Source organism: Leuciscus leuciscus, assembly GCF_965113295.1.
Source record: "Leuciscus leuciscus genome assembly, chromosome: 22".
NCBI classification, from domain to species: Eukaryota; Metazoa; Chordata; class Actinopteri; order Cypriniformes; family Leuciscidae; genus Leuciscus; species Leuciscus leuciscus.
Window position 1 is genome coordinate 3,235,281 of NC_138746.1, and position 19,737 is coordinate 3,255,017.

General features: G+C 40.1%; 2 protein-coding genes across 3 annotated transcripts in view; one reads left to right on the top strand and one right to left on the bottom strand.

Moving 5' to 3' along the window:
* Window positions 1-6,494, top strand: part of fbxo11a (F-box protein 11a) — a 35,805-nt gene extending 29,311 nt beyond the window's left edge. For both annotated transcript variants that reach the window (XM_082153314.1, XM_082153313.1), the window contains 7 exons: window positions 162-238; window positions 343-486; window positions 2,829-2,939; window positions 4,052-4,159; window positions 4,245-4,353; window positions 4,435-4,533; window positions 5,238-6,494. In XM_082153314.1, the coding sequence (XP_082009440.1) occupies window positions 162-238; window positions 343-486; window positions 2,829-2,939; window positions 4,052-4,159; window positions 4,245-4,353; window positions 4,435-4,533; window positions 5,238-5,367 (778 nt within the window). In that variant the 3' untranslated portion in view covers window positions 5,368-6,494. The remainder of the gene's footprint in view (window positions 1-161; window positions 239-342; window positions 487-2,828; window positions 2,940-4,051; window positions 4,160-4,244; window positions 4,354-4,434; window positions 4,534-5,237) is intronic.
* On the bottom strand, window positions 6,417-19,415 carry msh6 (mutS homolog 6 (E. coli)). The gene is made up of 10 exons (XM_082153285.1): window positions 19,018-19,415; window positions 17,557-17,762; window positions 17,252-17,430; window positions 13,854-16,425; window positions 12,660-12,946; window positions 11,340-11,457; window positions 11,169-11,258; window positions 9,789-9,943; window positions 8,278-8,477; window positions 6,417-6,679 (listed from the first exon to the last, which is right to left on the bottom strand). The coding sequence occupies exons 1-10, from the start codon at window positions 19,248-19,250 to the stop codon at window positions 6,598-6,600; spliced, it is 4,122 nt and encodes a 1,373-aa protein (XP_082009411.1). The 5' UTR covers window positions 19,251-19,415; the 3' UTR covers window positions 6,417-6,597.
* Window positions 19,416-19,737: the final 322 nt, after the last annotated feature.

Genomic DNA, 19,737 nt, shown 5'->3' on the forward strand with positions numbered 1-19,737 from the left:
TAAATGCATGACATTTCCAAAGTAAACGAGTTAAATAATCGTGATTGATTTTTGCCATAATCGATCAGCTCTACCATCATGCATCTTCCACAGACTTGTGGGTTTATATAATTGCTTCTTAGTGACGTAAATGTTTTTGTTTTTTGCATTTCTTTTTGTAGAACTGGCAGCAATCCCAAAATTAGGAGGAATAAGATCTGGGGTGGACAAAATGGAGGAATTCTTGTTTACAATTCAGGTAATCTCTCCATCATAACCTTTCGATCTGTCTTGATTGATATATAAAGGCTGATATTTCTATTTTAATCAAGAGACATAAGCATCCTCGTAATCTCTTCTCAGGTTTAGGCTTTATTGAAGACAACGAGATCTTTGATAACGCCATGGCAGGGGTTTGGATCAAGACCGACAGCAACCCCACGCTCCGCAGGAACAAGATCCACGACGGCAGGGACGGGGGAATCTGTATATTCAACGGAGGACGAGGTGACGCTCTTCTTCATGCTCCATTATGGCTCATGTAGTATCACTAGGCGCGTTTCCATTACAGATTTGCGCAAAACTTTTGCGTTTTTTAAATTTATAATTGTCGACAAAAAACTATTGCGAAATGACGGCGTTTCCATTGACCGATCTTATGCGACTAAAACTTTTTTCCTCTCGCGATAAGTAAAATCATTCCAAAAACCATGGGAACGGATGTTGGTATAATGTCGTTTTATATAGATCAGTGACTATATCCCAGCCACTGCACTAGCCATTATTATTAATCGAAGGAGATGTATGTGTGTTTTCCAAGCATTAATGGTAAGGAATGACCCTTATTATACTTGTGAGCGGCACATATGAGGTGTTTCTGGGTGTTTCTCACTCATTTCTGCTCCGAGGTCTTGATTGTGGCATTTATTTGAGGTTTAGAATCCAGTATTCCTGTAATTCTTTTGTCTTTTATGAATTTAATAAAGAACTCTGTCTCGTATTCTGTCCAAACACACCGCATCATCTATGTCAGGTGACCTGTAAATGCGCAAAAACTGTTTCCATTGCAGTTTTGCGAAATATTTTTCGAATTGCCTGAAAAACCACCTCATGCGAGCGGAAAAACTTTTTTGCAATAAATGGGAGTTTTTGCGAAATTGACGCGTTTCCATTGGGCGTATTTTCAATTCGCAATTTCAATTTGCACATTTTGAAGGGTAATGGAAACGCGGCTAGTGTTCCAGTGCGCGTTCCCAGCCTGTGTCTGTTCTGCTTTTCCATGGCAGAAAATGGGATTCCGGGCTGGAAAGATCGGCTTAACCCCCGCTCTTATAGACTTGCTGGCCTCGAACATTGCACCACTTTGCTCTTTATATCTAAATATATAACACTCTGCATGTGAGAGAGAGTGAATCAACAGTTTCAGTTTCACTATATCTCTGAAAAGGACAGATTGAGAGGACTGGGTGTTTATGCGAGCTGCCGGATCACTAGATTCACTCCCGATACTGTGAACAAAATGCCACTCTGCCTGCACAAATACTGGGATGCACAATGTTGTTTTACACTGTTATAGTCGGGTAAACGACACATCACAGCATGAAGACTGTAGACTGGGTAAACCCAGTCTGATCTGCCGGCGATTTGATTTGATGAAACCTGTACGTTGATCTCTGCTGCTTCCTTTACAAATCTGCGGGAACCAATCACAAACTGGCTTATCCACCTGGCGCCCTATTGGTGGGTTTAATCCAATCCAATTCCAGGGCCGTTACGGCTCTGTCCAATTCCTTTTAACCACTCGACGATGTTCAATGGCTTCTTTTTAGCAAACGAATCGCTCGAGTGGGTGTAAATACCACTAACTTTTTTGCATAACCTGCAATATAACCTAAAGTTTTCGCGTCGCTCTGCAAAATACATCACCCGGATCATTGGTCTGATTGGTTGAAGGATTATCCAGTTGCGTACAGAATCATTTGAACTCTGCCCGTTGATCACGCCTCTTGTGCAGTAGAAAATACAGAGCAGACTCCCCAGACCAGTGTTCAATCTTAATACACAGAGCAGACTCCCCAGACCAGTGTTCAATCTTAAAGGGGTCATGAACTGGCTTTTTAAATTTTTTTATAATGTTGTCTGAGGTCAACTTATGACGTTCGCTTGGTTTTTACATGCAAAAACATCAAAATGAATAAGTAATAGGCTATTTTCTACCCTGGTTTTGAGCCTAGCTCGGGTTTTTATGGGCCGCATTGAAGACTTGGAAGTAAACACCCACTGCTATGATTGGATAACAGTTCTGCATATTATAATGAGTTTCATGTAATGCTTGAATCGGTGGGCGGGGCTAAACAGGCAGTGTTGAAGTAGGCGTTGATCTTCTTCTGCGGAGGCGGGGTTTGATACCCTTTGACCTCATAGATCCCCACTTTGAAGAACCTGTCGTTCGCTGGGCCTGCTGTCAATAAAAGCTTTTATTGGACTAACAAGGACGTTTTCAGGTCTGAATCTTACAGGATATTCTTATAGTATGATGACCTCTTATGTGTCAAAAGCTCAAGGAAAATTAGATTTCTCAGTTCATCACTCCTTGATCTGGTGATAGCCAGACTATTAAGTCTGTGGAAACACAGCCGGTTTGTGACCTGGACGATAACAGGCTTTGGCTCAAGAAAACACCAACCCTTCTGGTAGACGAGGGGTAACACGCCTCGTTCAGACACACACGCTTCCATACTGAACAGTTGCGATAGTCACTCGTTTAGATCAGACTCCAGTCAGACACACTAATGATGGTACAAATGCTCTGCACTTCAGCATTATGATGTTGTGTTTGTATGTTGTAGGGTTGTTGGAAGAGAACGATATCTTCAGGAACGCGCAGGCGGGAGTCCTCATCAGCACTAACAGTCACCCTGTGCTGCGCAAGAACAGGATATTCGACGGATTTGCTGCTGGTAAACTCATTTTTTGAACAGGAAGTGGGAACACTTTATTTTACAGTGTCCTTGTTACAGGTACTATAGTAATAACAGTAAATTATGCATAATTACATGCAACTAACCCTCAACCAAACCCCAATCCTATCCTAACTCTATAGTAAGTACATGTTAATTTATATTAATCACTGTAACAATGACACCTTAAAATAAAGTGTAACCCAGGAAGTTTTTAGACACATTTAATGAGATATTTTCTAAACATCAGTTGAACTTTATTTTATTTTTAAAGGTTTTTTCCCCCTCTGTCTCCCATTCATTTGTTTCCCATTTTTGTATTAGCATATGGACATTTTAAAATGGGAAAATTGACATAAGCTCTCTGCACATTTTCTTCCATTTTCTTTTTTCAGAAAATATTTTTCTTTATATATATATATATATATATATATATATATATATATATATATATATATATATATATATATATATATATATATATATATATATATTGTTTTGCATGAAGCCATTCTGGTAGTACCATTAAGATATATATTTTATATAAATAATTATTATACAGTTTTTTTTTTACATTGAAGCATATTTTCTCCTCAAATTTGTATCAATGTGGAAGAAAAAAATGACATTTCTAAGAAGAATGAGTACAAAAGTACTTAAGTGCATTTGGAAGTATACATATTTATCATACTGCGATTAATTTATGCTGATAAAAAAAAATATATATATATACAATTTAAAAAAATATATATTTTATTGAAGTTGTTACCTCAGATTATGCATGAGTGTAAAATATGGCACTATTCTGTAAATGTAAAAAAAAAAAGAGATGCCATAATCACATCATTCTTTCAGTAAGTGAACAGGAAGCACATGGATAAACAAATCTCGCTTATGTTTTGTTAGGATCATCAGCCCTTTTATTAAGATTTTTTTAATAGTAAACCTTTTTAGTGTCTTTTTCTGCAGATTTGTGTGGGCATATATAGATATTCATTGATTTAGCTTGAAATTACTGTTAAAAGAACTGAAAATGTTGTTTTTTTTATAGAATCGCACAGATATTCATTAGTCATTATATGCAAGTAATTGCTCTCCTCTATCTGTTTCAGGTATTGAGATCACAAATCACGCAACGGCAACATTAGAAGGCAATCAGATTTTCAACAATCGCTTCGGTGGATTGTTTCTCGCGTCGGGCGTCAACGTCACAATGAAAGGTAAACCGAACACATTCTGAACTCGCCTATTAAATGATCCAGTGAACATGAAGTGAACCGTGTTCCCCTTCAATCTTCTTCACAGACAACAAAATCATGAACAACCAGGATGCCATTGAGAAAGCGGTGAGCAGAGGTCAGTGCCTGTACAAGATTTCCAGTTACACCAGCTATCCAATGCACGATTTTTACAGGTAACGCTCCTCGGGAATACCCATTTGAGTCTGCGTGGGACTTTAGCGGCTGCTTTCTCACTGCTCTGTTCTTCCGTGCAGGTGTCACACCTGTAACACGACAGACCGCAACGCCATCTGTGTGAACTGCATCAAGAAGTGTCATCAAGGGCACGACGTAGAATTTATTAGACATGATAGGTCAGTCATGCCCTCTAATTCTTACTATGAGCTTGCCTTGCATTTATTGCCAAAATATCATTTTGCCTTCAAAAAAATAAAAAGCCTATTTTTAAGCACGTTTTCTCCTGAAAATGGCATTAATGTCGGGATTTTTTTTTCTTTCCAAGTACGAGTACACGTCATGATGGTATCTGTCTCTCTGCCAATAATTTATGCTGATTAAAAAAAAGACAAAAAATAATCCAAATCCAATATTATGTCCAAAAAAAAATTTTTTTTTTACCTGTAAAATATGATTCAAACTTTTTATTTATTTTTTTATGAAATTGTTACTAGCTAAAAATGCAATGGCAATATACTTATTTTATTATATTTTATACAATTGCATATATGCATTGAAACATGCATGTATAGATTGACTTGTATATTTTATAAATATAAAAGTCAATCTGTACTGTTTACTTATAAGATAATGATAATTGGCCAAAAACAAGGTCAGTTAGCAACCAGAGTTCATAAAAACAAATGTTTGGATCATATTTTACACTTATGGGATGTAGAATATGGTCATGCAGAATGAGGCATTAATATGTGCTTTATTAGTAGTAATATGCATGCTAATAAGCAACTAGGGACCCTAAACTGATATATATACACACGTGTATGCATGTTTATATACATGTATATGTTGTGTAGTGATTTGAGTGTGTTTGTCTCCGCAGGTTTTTCTGTGACTGTGGTGCAGGGACGTTGTCAAACCCTTGCACACTAGCCGGAGAGCCGACTCACGACACGGACACGCTGTACGATTCGGCTCCTCCTATAGAGTCCAACACACTGCAGCACAACTGAACTACAGACTCCGAGTGCTCAGTCCAGTGCAGATGAGATTACACGCTAGAAATAATTCAATTTTATTCAAAAACAAACAAACATTGTGTAAACGTGGACAGAGAAAACATTTCTATTTAACAAATGCAAACACACAAGTCACTCTGCGATCCTGTTGATCGCGCGCCGGCGTTCGGGAAGGTGGCGACTCAGGATTTGTGGGATGATAAACGAGGACGGTGAAGCGCATGGATCCCCCAGTTTGAGCCACATTACGAGAGAAACGGACCTAGAGCGTAGACTCACAATGCTTCCCATGATGCACCTGTTCTCCAAGCAGCCATCACCGCACTCTTGTATATGTACGGGGAAAAAAAATGACCCAGCACTTCAGTTTTTTTTTTTTTTTTTTTTAAAGACTGAGTTATTGAGGTTTGATTTTAATGCTTTCTCATGTAGTTTTGTATTTTCAAGCAAAAATCTTAAATGTACTTGAATGTCTTTTTATTTTATTAAGTATATTAATTTTGGGGTTGTTTATACCTTAGATTGCTGTATTTGTTCTCATGTCGCAGGATATATGTTCTTTCTGTGAAAGAGATTTGAGGAAGAAAAAAAAAAAAAGAAAAAGAAAAGAGAAAGAAACACTAAGTATTCTCCAGCAATGTTTTGAGTTTGAAAGGGAAAGTGTCCCAAGTGATATAAAGGTTTTTCACCAGGATGGTGGTAACAAGTGATTTAAATAATATCCCCGCCCCTTTATCCTGATTGGACGACATCAGGAAAGATAAAATAAATAAACGCGAGGCGCCAGACTTGCGAAAGCGTCGCATTCCCGCGCCATTTCACCCTGAATGCTGCGAGCCGAAGTGACGTTGCTGGAGATTTTTAAGCGGCTTCTTGCTTATTTGAAGCTCTGATGAATATCTGTACAGTTTTTTTTTGTGCTTTTCCCCCCTCCATCCAACTGTATTTGGTGACTGTGGGTTCTCATACAGCCTGAATTGTATGCATGTTCCATGACATCTAGACTTAATATATTGTGAAGTACTCAATAACCATTATGTAGCTGGTAGTAATTAATCAAAAGTTTAATTTCCTAGTCAGAGGAACGTGTTACATTTTTAAAAATAAACTTTATTAGATCATTTCAGTAGTGAGATGCTTGCTTTATATGTGGTGAATAATAATAACTCATAGAATAGTGAACAGAAGTGCTCAACACAAACAGGAAAAACTAAACATTTTCCATCACAGGCTGCGGATCATCTGGACCAGCGCTGAGAACTGCTCACGGTCAGCTGTGGAGTCTTCAGCCAATGAGCACAGTTTCCTGGCAAAACAAATAACGCAATTAGATTCGCCAATGCATACTAGTATTCAAAGGTTTGGAAAATGCATTCATATTAATACCTTCATTTAGCTTTTAGACTGCATTAATTATTTGTAAGTGTTTATTTGCATTAAGTTTTCAGCAGCCATGACAGTCAACTTAGAAAACCTTCTAATCAACTATCCATGTTGTCTACATGTAGGAACTATACTCTCATTCCTGCGTAATAATCAAGAAACGTTGCTGCCGTACCATGAGTCCAGCAGGCGTAATGATATGACGCAGCGCCTGAAAATAGGTCTAATAGGTTAGACAAACTTAGTCCCGGTCACGTTGGAAGTTACGAGCTGGGGACTATTTTCAGGCGCTGCGTCATATCATTACTCCTGCTGGACTCATGGTACGGCAGCAAAGTTTCTTGATTATTACGCAGGAATGAGAGTATAGTTCCTAGCCATATCAGCCTAGAAAATCGCAACTTTACATTTTCCGTCGGTCTTAGCACACGATGTAACTACAGAAGAGTCAAGTTTTAAATAGTAAAAATATCCAAACTCTTTGGTCATTTTTTTGAGAGAGATGCTAATGGTCCTGTCCGATTCAATGATCTATGCTAAAAGTGGTACCGCCAGACCCGGAGTTCGGCTGAATGGATTCGAAAACGGTAAGACTAAACTGTTTAACTCTGGGGGAGTTGTAAAATGAGCCTATTTCCAAAAAAAGTGGAGTATCCCTTTAAAAATGGCAAAACACAAACACACTGTTCTAGAAACACATCAGTCTGTTACAGTTACTGTCCTGAAAGAAGCAAGCAAACAGCACTCTTAAAAATAAAGGTTCTTTATTGGCATCAATGGTTCCATTTAGAACCTTTAACACCCACGGAATCTTTCCATTCCACTAAAGGTTCTTTCGATTTTTAAAATGACCTTCACAATAAGAACATAGCCTAGCTCTTTTAAGAACTGCTGCTCACTGAAGGGTTCTTTAGGGAACCAAAAATGGTTCTTTTACGGTTCTTAAACGTTTAGAACCTTTATTTTTAAGAGTGTACACAGAGAAACTGACAGATATGAATGTTGCACATGAGCCTGTTATGAGCAGAGTGATTTGACTTATTTTGTGACAGAAATGGAGATGTTTTTCTTTCATAACAGTCAGATGAATATCACCAAGAACATGTCTTGGTCATATTTCACCATTATAGAAATAAGATGAAAAATCTCTGTTGCAAAACTTCAAAACATTCTAAAAATAGGGTTTGTGACATTTTCATAATACAGCAATAGCACTGTATTACAATAATGACAAAAACTACAACACTAAAAATGCCCAGATGCAGCATGATATCGATCATTTTAAGGAAAAATGTGCTTAATTGTAAGGATGCACTGAAATTATCCGGTTTTTGGCCGAAAGAGAAAAAAAGGCCGTCCCTCAGTGTTCAGCGCTTCCGGTTTGGGTTTTCAGACGAGCGCATCTAGAAATTTCTGTTTCGGCCCAAAATTTCCATTTCGGTGCATCCCTACTTAGTTGTCATGAAAACGTCTCAATGCAAAATAGTCCAAAATCTGAACACGCTTCATAAATGTTCTTACTTGAATATCCTGAGAGACACGGTGCTCCTCTCAAACTCACGGGCCTTCTTATGGCCCGACTGGATGACTTCCTCCGGGATGTTTGCCAAGCGGGCTGCGTTGAAGCCGTAACTTTTGGGACACGCGCCACAGATGAACTTGTAGAGGAAGGTGATGGTCTCCTGACTGGGGTCCTCGCATTCATTCTCCACCATACAGGCCTGAGAGGGAAACAAATGAAAATCCTTTCACTAAACACAATGATGTGTGTGACCATCATATGACAAATAAAAGAGCACACACAAACCTTATTCTAATATGTAATTGTATTGGAAAGGTAAAGAGTGTTGGTACGTGACAGGAGGGCCACCACTCAAGGATATGATATGATGAACAAGTCTAAGGGCGTTTTCACACCTGAAAGTCCGAACCAAAGTTCATGTTTTGATACATTTTATACATTCGGTAAGTTTCGGTTTGGTTTCACGTTGCAATTATGCGAGCGCAACTAAAGAACTTTACATAACGTACTTGCGTCCTGTCGGCATCATCTATATGGGCTGCATCTTGACATTGATTGGTTTGTAAACGGACGTGCGTCTGACGTCAGCGTGTTGTCAATTCGGCGGGAAACTTTGACGAGAATGAATGAACAGATGATATTACGGCATTACTCCCTGCAGCGCCAACTATACTCGAAGCTAGTTCAAATTCGCCAAATGAACGTCCTCGTTGTGCGAACATTTTATCGTTGCCGGCAGGAAAGGAGGAGGAGACTGCCATACAGAAAATGCGTTCACACTAGAAACAAACGAAACCTTTGTTCAGTTTGATCCGGACCGAGACAACCTCTTTTCGTCTGACTCTTCGTTTCAAAACGCAGATTTCGGTGCCTCATTTCAGTGCCACTTAAATGCCTCAGCTCGTCCGCTGTCGGTTTAAATATTTGCCGGTTTCGCGTCACAGCATTTAAGGTGATGTGTTCTAAAATAACGCTCACCTTGTGCAGGACATGCAATAAGTCAGGAGAGCTGTTATTAGCACTGTAACTGTTTTTTAGTGTTATTTAGTGTTAAATTATTGTAGTTGGGGTTAGATGTTTTAGGTTTATTGTGGATTTGTTATGAAAATTTGTTGTGTTTTCCATTTAGGCTACTTATTTAAATATATTTAAGAATACTTAAATTTGAAAATATTGTTACATTTTAAGAATTCTTTATTACATTTTTTTTAAAGAAAAAAGCCATTCTTTAATGTCATTCACCATCGTTTTGAGGCTCTTAATTTTTTTTGTAACTTTTTTTTTAAAGTATCGGTTCAGGCACCGGTACCGTTTTAAAAGTATCGATTTGCCACCAGTATCGAAAAAAAAAAAAAAACGATACCCAACCCTACTCTGAAGCCACTCTGTGTGACTGATGAGGTTTATTTTCTGGCAAGAAAAGTTCAGCAGTCATACAAAGACAATTGGTATATGTTGGTCTCTTATTCAGTGGTGTAATTTTGTTTCTGATGAAGCCGCTGAAACTGACCATGTGTCCGAGCCTCACGGCGGGGTCCTGGACGTGTTCCTCCACCAGCGAGTGGTAATGAGTGGAGAACAGGGTCCGACAGCAGATCTTCTCGGACAGCTCCTTCACCACTGCGCTTGCGATGGCCGTGCCGTCATACGTGGCCGTACCTCTGCCTGCAGTTCAAGCACAACAAAACCTCTGAACTTACTCACTTTAAGTCGAGTCACCTTCATTTCTATAGCGCTTTTTACAATAGATTGTTTCAAAGCAGCTTTAAATAGATAACAGGAAAATAATGCAACAAAGTTTGTTTCCAGAAGAAAATAGTGTCACAGTCCAGCTTAAGTTCAGTGATGTTTAATTTTTGTTGTAAAAATAAGTATTTAATTTAGTTCATTTATATATATAGCCACACAAATCTGTGATGTCATCATCCAGCTCAGTTCAGTTCTCATATAATGGTGTCAATGCAGGCAGATCAATAATATTGTTGATTATTAAAGGGATACTTCACTGATTAGCATTCAGCTTTGTATCAGTAGAAACCCGGTAGTATTCTCGAGTGACCGTGCTTCCCTCCCTCATGTCCCCCTAAGACCAGAGATTTCTGGATTGTGTGTCTGGAATAAAACCTCAGATGATGCAAAAATCATCATTTAGCTTCATCATCAGAGGCGAGAGACTACAGCCAGTAGGAGGAGCTCGTTCCGCATGTCTTCAGCCCGCCCATAGGGGGATCTCACCATAAAACGCCGTCTTTTCAGTTCCGAGTCGACTAGTAGCCTAGCTGTATCATTTCTCCCGATACTGCCCTCTGTAACCGGGAGGCGTGGCTTGGGAGTGGCCTCGTAGGGCAGCGAAGCAAGTGCATTCTGGGAGTTGTTGTCTTTCATCCACATGAGCCAAAAATACATTTTCTGGCTTTTCTCAGTCTAGAAGGCACCAACTTCTAAAATAATTTCACATTTCTACTACATAAATGACCCAATTTAAATACACACTCATCTTTCCAGTGGTGATATATCTCTTAAGTTAAATGTCCCCAACTAATCAAGACAAAAGCCAATGGCGACAAAGGCGACAGTGGCAAGGAACCAAAACTCCATCAGTGACAGAATGGAGAGAAAAAAAAACCTTGGGAGAAACCAGTCGCTCAGTTCTCCTCTGGCCAACGAACGAACAGTGTATGATTATGATTCAGGCAGCATTACAGGTCAGAAGTCAGACTGGATCAGAACATTCAGAATAATATCCAGTTCCGTCTGGTTGAAGATCGGAGTCATCACGGCAGTATGGAGACGAGTTTGTTGAGGATTTACACCCAGATATTCTCTAATAACTGCTGTTTTACATTTAGTGTGGTTACAAAGTTTAATGTGAGAGGAACAGATCATTTACCCAGTTCATCGAGCAGGACGAGGGAGTGGTTGGTGGCGTGCAAAAGTATGCTAGCAGTCTCGCTGAGCTCCACGAAGAACGTACTTTCACCTAGAAAACATGATAGATTAAGTGTTGAGAGTAAAGCTCACACATGAACACTGAACAGGGAAGAAGCAAGCGGCAACTTACCTGACATTATACGATCAGAGGCGCCGAGACGAGTGAACACTCGGTCCACAGGAGTGAGACGCAAACTCTCAGCAGGAACGTAACAGCCCAGCTGGGCCAAGATCACCACCAGACCACACTGAAACACATGGACATATAAGAAAGAAGAAAATCTGAAAGAATCTGCATATTACTTTATTTCTACTTAACAGGCAGTTGACAAAAAGTCAATAATGGTCCTATTATGTTATTTTGCATGTTCATCTTTCTTTAGTGTGTGATGTTGCTGTTTGAGCATGAAAAAGGTTTCCTCCAGTGGGAGTTCTTCTCTATATCAGTGTCAGTGTTTCTGAACTCCCTGAAACGCCTCCATTGTAGTCTTGAGTTTCTTCCGGGAACGAACACGTCACAATATTCCTCATTTAAATAATTAATATGCAAAATAAAGGGGCGGGGCCTGGTTAAGTTAGTTAGTAGTGTGTTACTGGTGGTTATGGTAAGGGACGGGACATTTCCCAAACACACTCGAAGCGCTTGACCAATCACAACACACTGATCCAGCCGACCAATCAGAGCATAGAGTGCTTTCAGAAGGCGGGGCTTCATAGAGATATGAACAGAATGTTAGACAGACTGGGAGAGAGGAGCTGCAACAATGGAGAATGTGTTTGTTGAAAATTCAAGCATGAAAACCTAATCTAGAAGACCCCAAAAACAAAATCAAGACTTAATAGGTCCTCTTTAACATATTAGGTTACTTCAATAGTCCAATAGTACAAATATTCCATTTATTCTCTCAATGAATACGTCATAAATTCAGTATGTGTATAGATACACCATAAATTGAATACAACATTTTACAAATCTCCTTTTGAGTTTTCCATGCCTTAAAAATAATGTTAAATAAAATATACAATATAAAAATGGCAAAGACTTTTTCATGATTTTATTAATATTATGTTCATTGACAGAATTTCCATGCCTAAACAACTAAATATTCTGAAAACATGATATAGAAACCTGCATTTCCAGAAATAGGAGCTCAAACCACATCCTTCTTCCTGCCTGAACAGCTGCTGAACACATCAAGTTTACTCTGACAATGATTCGATTACAATTCTTTACTACATGCACAATGAAATTTTGCCACGATTCAGTTCAAATAAATTATTTTGGGCCGGTTCAGAATTATTTTCAAACATAAGACATTTCATCTACTGCCTTTGCGACACAATGTCACATCAGAATAGACTGGGAATCTGCATTTAGTGGATTTTTAATTTAATTAACACACCATGAACATTGTTTTTGTCATCTTGAATATTGATTTCCAACACTCACCTGTCTCATTAAGGTGGACTTGCCTCCCATGTTTGGCCCGGTGACTAACACACATGGGGCAAGTGCTTTATCATTATCTTGACCCTCTTCTTCTTCACCGCTAGGGCAAGCGATGAAGATGTCATTGGGAATGAAGTCATCACCGAAGAAGGTCTTGGTGACACAAGGGTGACGGGACGCTCTCAGATCCAGGAAAGGGTGTGACCCGTCACCCGGAAGAACCATCTCCGGTCTCGCCATGGGCCCGTCGCCGCTCTGACTGTACCGGGACATGCTCAACAGCACATCTGGTGGTGACAACAACAGAAAACATATCATTTTACCAAACATCATTCTAGTACCAATGTCACAAGTACTTGGTTTAAACTTATTTAAGGCATTTTTGGGGAAAATGTTCTACTTTCTGTGGTCCAAAACATTCCACGATTCTCAAAAAAATGTAAATTCTGAAAAAAGAAAGAAAGTCAAAGTCAATTTCAAATTCAAATTAAACAAAATGGCTTCCATGGCTTGTTGTAATTGCGCATACAACCATTCGGTTCGTAGCTATTTTGAGGAAAATATCATTAAATGTTTTTTAGCCAACTAATTTACATGTAAACCTTTAAAACAGGTTTTCAGTATAAGACGTTTTTCTTCAATCAGGATTTTTTAATGCATTTAAATGCACTTGTAACTAGAAACTAGCTCAAATTAATCCTTTGATTATCCATAAAAGAATAGCTGTACAAACTACAGTCGAATATGAAAAACAGCTTATTTTCAGATAGGAGTTGAAAAATATATGAATGAATAGAGCATGTTGCCATTATTGATGTAAAGTACGGTATACATGATATTCTGTATGAAATAATTTTTAATGAAAGGGTAAAAACAAGTCTTATGAATACCAACATTTTGAAAGTTTAAACAAAATAAATATAGGCCTGGTTTCACAGACAGGGCTTAGAGTTAGATTAAGCCAGGATTAGCCTTAGTTCAATTAGCACATTTAAGTAGCTATAAGAAATGTGCCTTAGAAAAAAGAAAAAAAAACATTACAGGTGTGCATCTTGAGGCAAAACAATGGCACTGACATATTTTAAGATATGTTACTTTTAATTGAAACAGCTCAAACATGCATTTAAATCTGGGACTAGGCTTAAGCTTTGTCTGTGAAACCGGGGAATAGAGTTATTTATTTATTTTTCTTACCAAGTACAGCCATGCACTCAACGGCTGTCTGCCAGTCTTTGTAATTCTTGTCGAAATTGTAGAAGAGTCTTCTCATGCAATCCTTAAGCGCTGCGTCTCTCTTGTCTTCCCAGCTCTGTATCTCTGAAAACAGCCGCTCGATCTCTTTGGTAGAGTAACGCTTCCAGCCCTTCTTCGTGGACCTCACCTCGTACTCCTCGGGCACGCTCCTCTCGGAAACACTGTCAGGGACTTCCAGCTGGTAGCGGTTCCTTCCCGTTCCCCAGTATGATAGATTCTTGCATCCCAATCTCTTCTTCTGTCGGTCCAGGTATTCCTGCAGGCCTTTCTCACAGTCTTTAATTCCGTCTAGGGCTTGGTCGTACTCCGGATCAAAGCCAGCTTTTGGAGTTATGACACCTGTGGTTCGAGCTTTCTGATGGTCGAAAGCTTTGTCCCAACGTTTGAGCTCTGGCGAAAGGTCGGGGAAAAGCCCATCTTCATTTTCTGTCTTGAGGAGCACCACTTGGCGCATTAGTCTCGATCGGAAGCCTTCGGCGATGGGCTCCATGATCGACACGATTTCTTTCATCACTTTAAAGCCCTCAAGTGCCGCGAGAAAGTCAGCGATCTTACGTTTGCTGTAGACGACCTCCTCGTACAGAACGGCTCGGGAGTCCGGGTGGTCTTGTCCTTTTACAGGAGTACCCATGCTGTGGATCTTGCTAAGTAGCCTTTCGAGATCCGGAAGCTTCTTTAGTAGGTCGGTGACTTCGGTCATTTGGGATGGAGCGCCCATCAGGTCCTCCAGAGCATCTAAGCGATCACCAATGGAGGATGGATTACAAAGAGGGGCGCAGAGCCATTGCTTCAACAACCGTTTGCCGAAGGGAGTGCAACACGTGTCCAATCGTTCAAGTAGGGTTCCCTCAGGACCGCCGGTCGAGCTATTCTGAAGGATCTCAAGGTTAACAAGGGTCACTCCATCCAAAACCATTTTTTGACGGGTCTGGGCAAAAAAACAAGACGCTCCCCCAGCCTGCTCCATCTCCACATCGACAGGAACATACTCCTCAAAGTTGCCCATGGAAAAAAGCTCCTGGTCCACTAGACATTTCTTGAGGTAAAACATGCAGCCGCCAAGGGCAGAAAGAGCGAGTTCATAACCCGTCTTTGGAGTGAGACTGAGAGCGTCACATTCGGACGTCATAGCTTTGAGAGTTGGAGGAAGCACTGATGCCTTTTCGTCATCAGCTGGCGCTTTGCTTTCTTTAAAGTAGTCTTCCTCAGCAAGGACCTTCAAGGTCTTCTGGGCATCCCAAAACTGCGAACCAGCATTGAGGCCTTCTTGTAAAGTGGAAGACAAAAAGGCCTTGAAGATTTTTAAAGTCTCGGCTGACGGGTTGCCCTTCTCAAAAATAACCTGGGCAGGAGAATAGTGTGCAACCAGAGTACGCAAACGGGAGCAATGGCGATCATCCTGGAATTGACCGACATGGAAGCGTCCCACCGAGGTGTCAATGAAACAAACCCCGTAGATGTGGCAATGGCCTGCGCTGTCCTCCTCGCTCTTCTCTTTAATGCTCAACAGATATTTACTTTGAGTTTCAGAAGGGGCGCCATCAAGCACGCTGTACGTCTGAGTCCCTCGCGTGATGATTCGGCAAACCTCTCGCTTGACGACACGGTCAAATTTGGTGGGACGCCCCAATTTCTTGCATCGTGCTTCCATCATATCAGGGGTCTCGGTCTGTTCCACGCGAGCCACTTTGTAGCCCTTTTGCACGAGTACGTCTGAGAAGCGTCCAAAGCCAATCTCGGGGAAGCCTGAATGGGCCCAAGCGCCCTTCATGAAGGTAAGGCCGAGTTCGTTGACGCCAATCACTGCGTCCATATGGTAGAGCTCGTAGAACTTTCCGACTTTGTAGAACAGAACGGTATCGAACATCTCAGACTTCAGCTGCCACCAACGGCGCATTCCAGGCGTTGTCCTGTTAAGAAAATCATCGGGAACGTATAGAGTTGTGGGGTCGTAGTTTTCATCAGATTGTCGTTTACGCTGCGCATCCTTTCTCTTGCCATCCAGCAGCCATTCGAGTTTCTCATGGTCCCACACAGTAGATCCTCCCTCCGTCCCAATAGCACTGGTACTCTGACTTTCGAAGTTGTCTGGGGCAGAGAAAGCAGAGAGTCGAGACTTGGTGTTGGACGTCACGGATGGTAAAGTCGCAGGTGCTCGTTTTGGGGTATCTGGTTTGCTCTGTGATTTAAAAAACTTCTCTAAAGGACGTTTGCGCTTGACCGGTTTCACAGGGCTTTCTGGTTCTGGTTCGGTCTCCTGCTCGCTTTCTTCTTCTTCAACCCCGCTACTCACCACCTCCTCGTCGTCGTCTTCCTCGTCACTGCTTACTTTTGCTTTCTCAGGGTTGAACTCTTCACCGGAGTCCTCGCTGTCAGATGCCACCACAATGCGCCGACGCTTCGACTTCTGACCATTTTCAGCCGCGGCCCGAGATGAACGTCGGCTGGGCTTCACCTTTTCTTCAGCCTCTTCCTCAGACATTTCCACATCTGATAGAGTTGATTTCTCAACCTATAATAAAATATTACATGAAATTAAGATGGTTGCAAAACTGTATGATTTTTGTTCTTGGAAACTTAAAGGGAGAAATTTTAAGCCCCTTTCACACAGCTAGTTGATTCTGGAAAATTGCCATAAAATTGCCAGAATGCCTTCTGTGTGAACGCATACACGTCCCGGGATTGATTCCGGGATCAATCCCGGAATGGGGACCAAGTAACATTAGCTTAGTGGAATGGTACGTGACGCACTAGTTTATGATCGAATCAGAAAAAAAAAAAGATCATGAGAAAACGTAAGACGCTGTGGAGACATTACATGGCACATCGATGTCACGTGTCTTTACGAGATGTGTGTGAATGCGCGCGAACGATTCCGGAAAATCACTGGCGATGTGAATGAACCAAAATCAAACGATCCCGGGACAAATCCTGGGGCAAATTATTGGTGTATTTAAAGCTTTTTTCAGATGATGAAATTATTAGTGACCAAAAAAGACCAGTCTGTTTGCACGCTTACATCTTCTCAGTAAATAATGACTTTAATTCCAGTCTGTTCCTCACTCAAAGCGATTGAATGACTTCAGAAGATTTAGGGAATATAGCACATTAAGTCGTATGAACTACTTTTATGGTGACTTGGACTTAGACACTATATGCACTATATGCTGCATGGTAACATTCTTCAAAATCATGGAAGACAGAAAGTCATACAGATTTGGAAAGACTTAAGACAAGTAAATGATGAGAGAAATTAAATTTTTGGCTGAAATATCCCATTCAAACTAAATGCATCTTTTATGTGAATATTAACTTTCTTTGATCTAGTGTTTGCTCACCTCCATCTCCTCATCATCCTCCTCTTCTTCTTCATCTGAGGGATCCATGCACATGGACATCTTCAGTCTCTGCTCAGGACTCTGCTTCATTGCAGCATCTGCCAGCTCCATTGCTTTACGTATCACAGGCTTACCGCTGAAGAACACGCCTCCGGATTTGGCATCTGCGCTATCAGAGCCTTAAAAGAATAACAAGAAATTATGTACGGTCAGAATAAAGTATTACACACATTTAAATAATATTTGATATTTTACCTACAATGTTCGAAGACTATGTTCAAGTGTAAACAAAGCCTTGCTCTCACCTTGGTACTCTCTTATGTATTTTGTGTTAACCCAGCCTCGGGTTGGTGGTTCATCAAAAAAGTGAACGTGAAGCCTTTGGTCTCGGCCACGGCCCCTCATCTGCTGTCCGGTGAGAGGTTGAGGAACAACCATACAGGGCCACCAGGGATGTCCTTCCATCTTGGCCCATACCAGAGTGCCAGCACTAAACATGCATGACTGCTCTCTGGAGAAAAACAATGATCTTTATGATGCATTCATTTAAATAAAGTAAGTGCAAAATTACAGATACTAATTACGTAAGGTGAAAATGAAGTACCGGTACTTGTATTTTGACCTACAGGTCCAAATACTTTAATACTTTTTGATGGCAACATTAAGTACTTGAATAGTTTAACATATACACAATAGTTTATATAGCTATTCATCCAAATATTTCATGTAGTTCAATAATAGGAACTCATAAAACTATTAAGTTTTGTTCAATGTCGTTTAAAATAGTTTTAGATGAAGTACATCTCACTGCTGAAACTCATTCGCAGTTATAGACATGAGAATAAAGCATTAAATATAACATTTTAAAGAATACAGAACAATCCATATGCTTTATAAAAAAAGCTATTGGTAACAATTTATGCTCCAATACTACAGTTTTTGTACAATACAATTAAATTAACTTGGTATTAGCCACCACCACTGTCATAAAAATTAACAAACAACATGCTTTAAGAAATCTTACCATTTATTTTTTTATTTTTTTCCTCCTATATAATAATCTATTGTAGATATATATTGATCTATTATTGTAGACTAGTTTTTTTTTTGTCTGTCCAATAGGAGCGTCCGTTACTCCTTTCTCCACTGCAAAATTACTACAATTATGTGGTAATAAAATTAAATAAAATTAGATTTTTTTTTTTAACTCATTTTATTTTATTAATTACACAATTAAATTAAATTAAATTAAATTAAATTAGTTAAAAAATTGCAGTGGAGAATGGACAGACAAAAATAAAAATCCCGAAAGGCGAGGGAAATTTGACCCGCCCCCTCCACACAGTCTCCCGCCAAAAAAAGTCTCAAACACAGGCAAAAGTAGCACGTGTCGTGGACACACATAAGACACAATCCTCCGGTAAGTTTTCAGTATGAAACCGCAGACAGTGCTGATAAACTACACACTTGAATAACCAAACTAATCCTTGCAAAATGTAAATATGGCACATGACAAAACAGTACAGTAGCAGTACCATGGTACACTAAGGTACTTTCAAGAATACGATGATAAAACCATGGTACATGTCCAAATAACACTGGTACATTTTGTAAATAGAATTGTAGCGTTATTGTATCATGTGCATATCAATGTACCATAATATTGCCCTCACATGAGTACCACGACGTGGTGTCACCATGGTAACCTATACATTATCTTTGCATTGCATTGTGCAGTATTGCACATAGAGTTGCAGTGACTGTACCTGTCCTTTGCAGTGTCTGCTTTCTCTCCGAACAGTCTCGCGTGTCCAGCTTTAACTTGAGCTTTGGCAGGTTTTGCTGGTGTTTTGCTGCCGTTGACTTGGGCTTGTTCTTTAGGCGAGGTGTTGGATCTGCTCACTGCATCTGCCTCCGCTGGAGAAGGCTTGGATTTGGCCTTCGGCGCGAGAGGAGGCGACTTTGTGAAGAAATTAAAAAGGGAACTTTGCTTTGCCATGTCTCCCAAAGAGTGTTGTGCAATATGATGTTAAATTATTCCAAAAAATAAAATAATGCATCTATATTCCATTCCCAACAGACCCAGTGCTGTTCTGCTCAGCCGAGTTATTTGTGGAGCTGAGAGTTCGCGGGAAAATGCCACTGCTCGCGCACGGAAAGGGAAGAGGAGGAGCGCGTCACGTGACGCCGCGAGAATTTGGACCAATAGGAACCACTGTGTATCCTTTCACTCCACCCACGTGGCTGATGTGACACATGCGTTTATTTTCATTTAGAACGCGTGTTTGTGTAATGCGTTCTATTAGAATGTGTTAGATTCTCTTTTAGATGCTCGTGCGCTGCTTTGCCATTGCTTTTCTCTGTTAACTACGTAATTGGCCGTCAATGCGTTCTTTGTCAGCCAGTTCTAATAGGACACAAAAATAAGTTATACATATGATAAATATAAATGTAAAATAATGGGGAAAAGACAGAGTAGCGTGTTT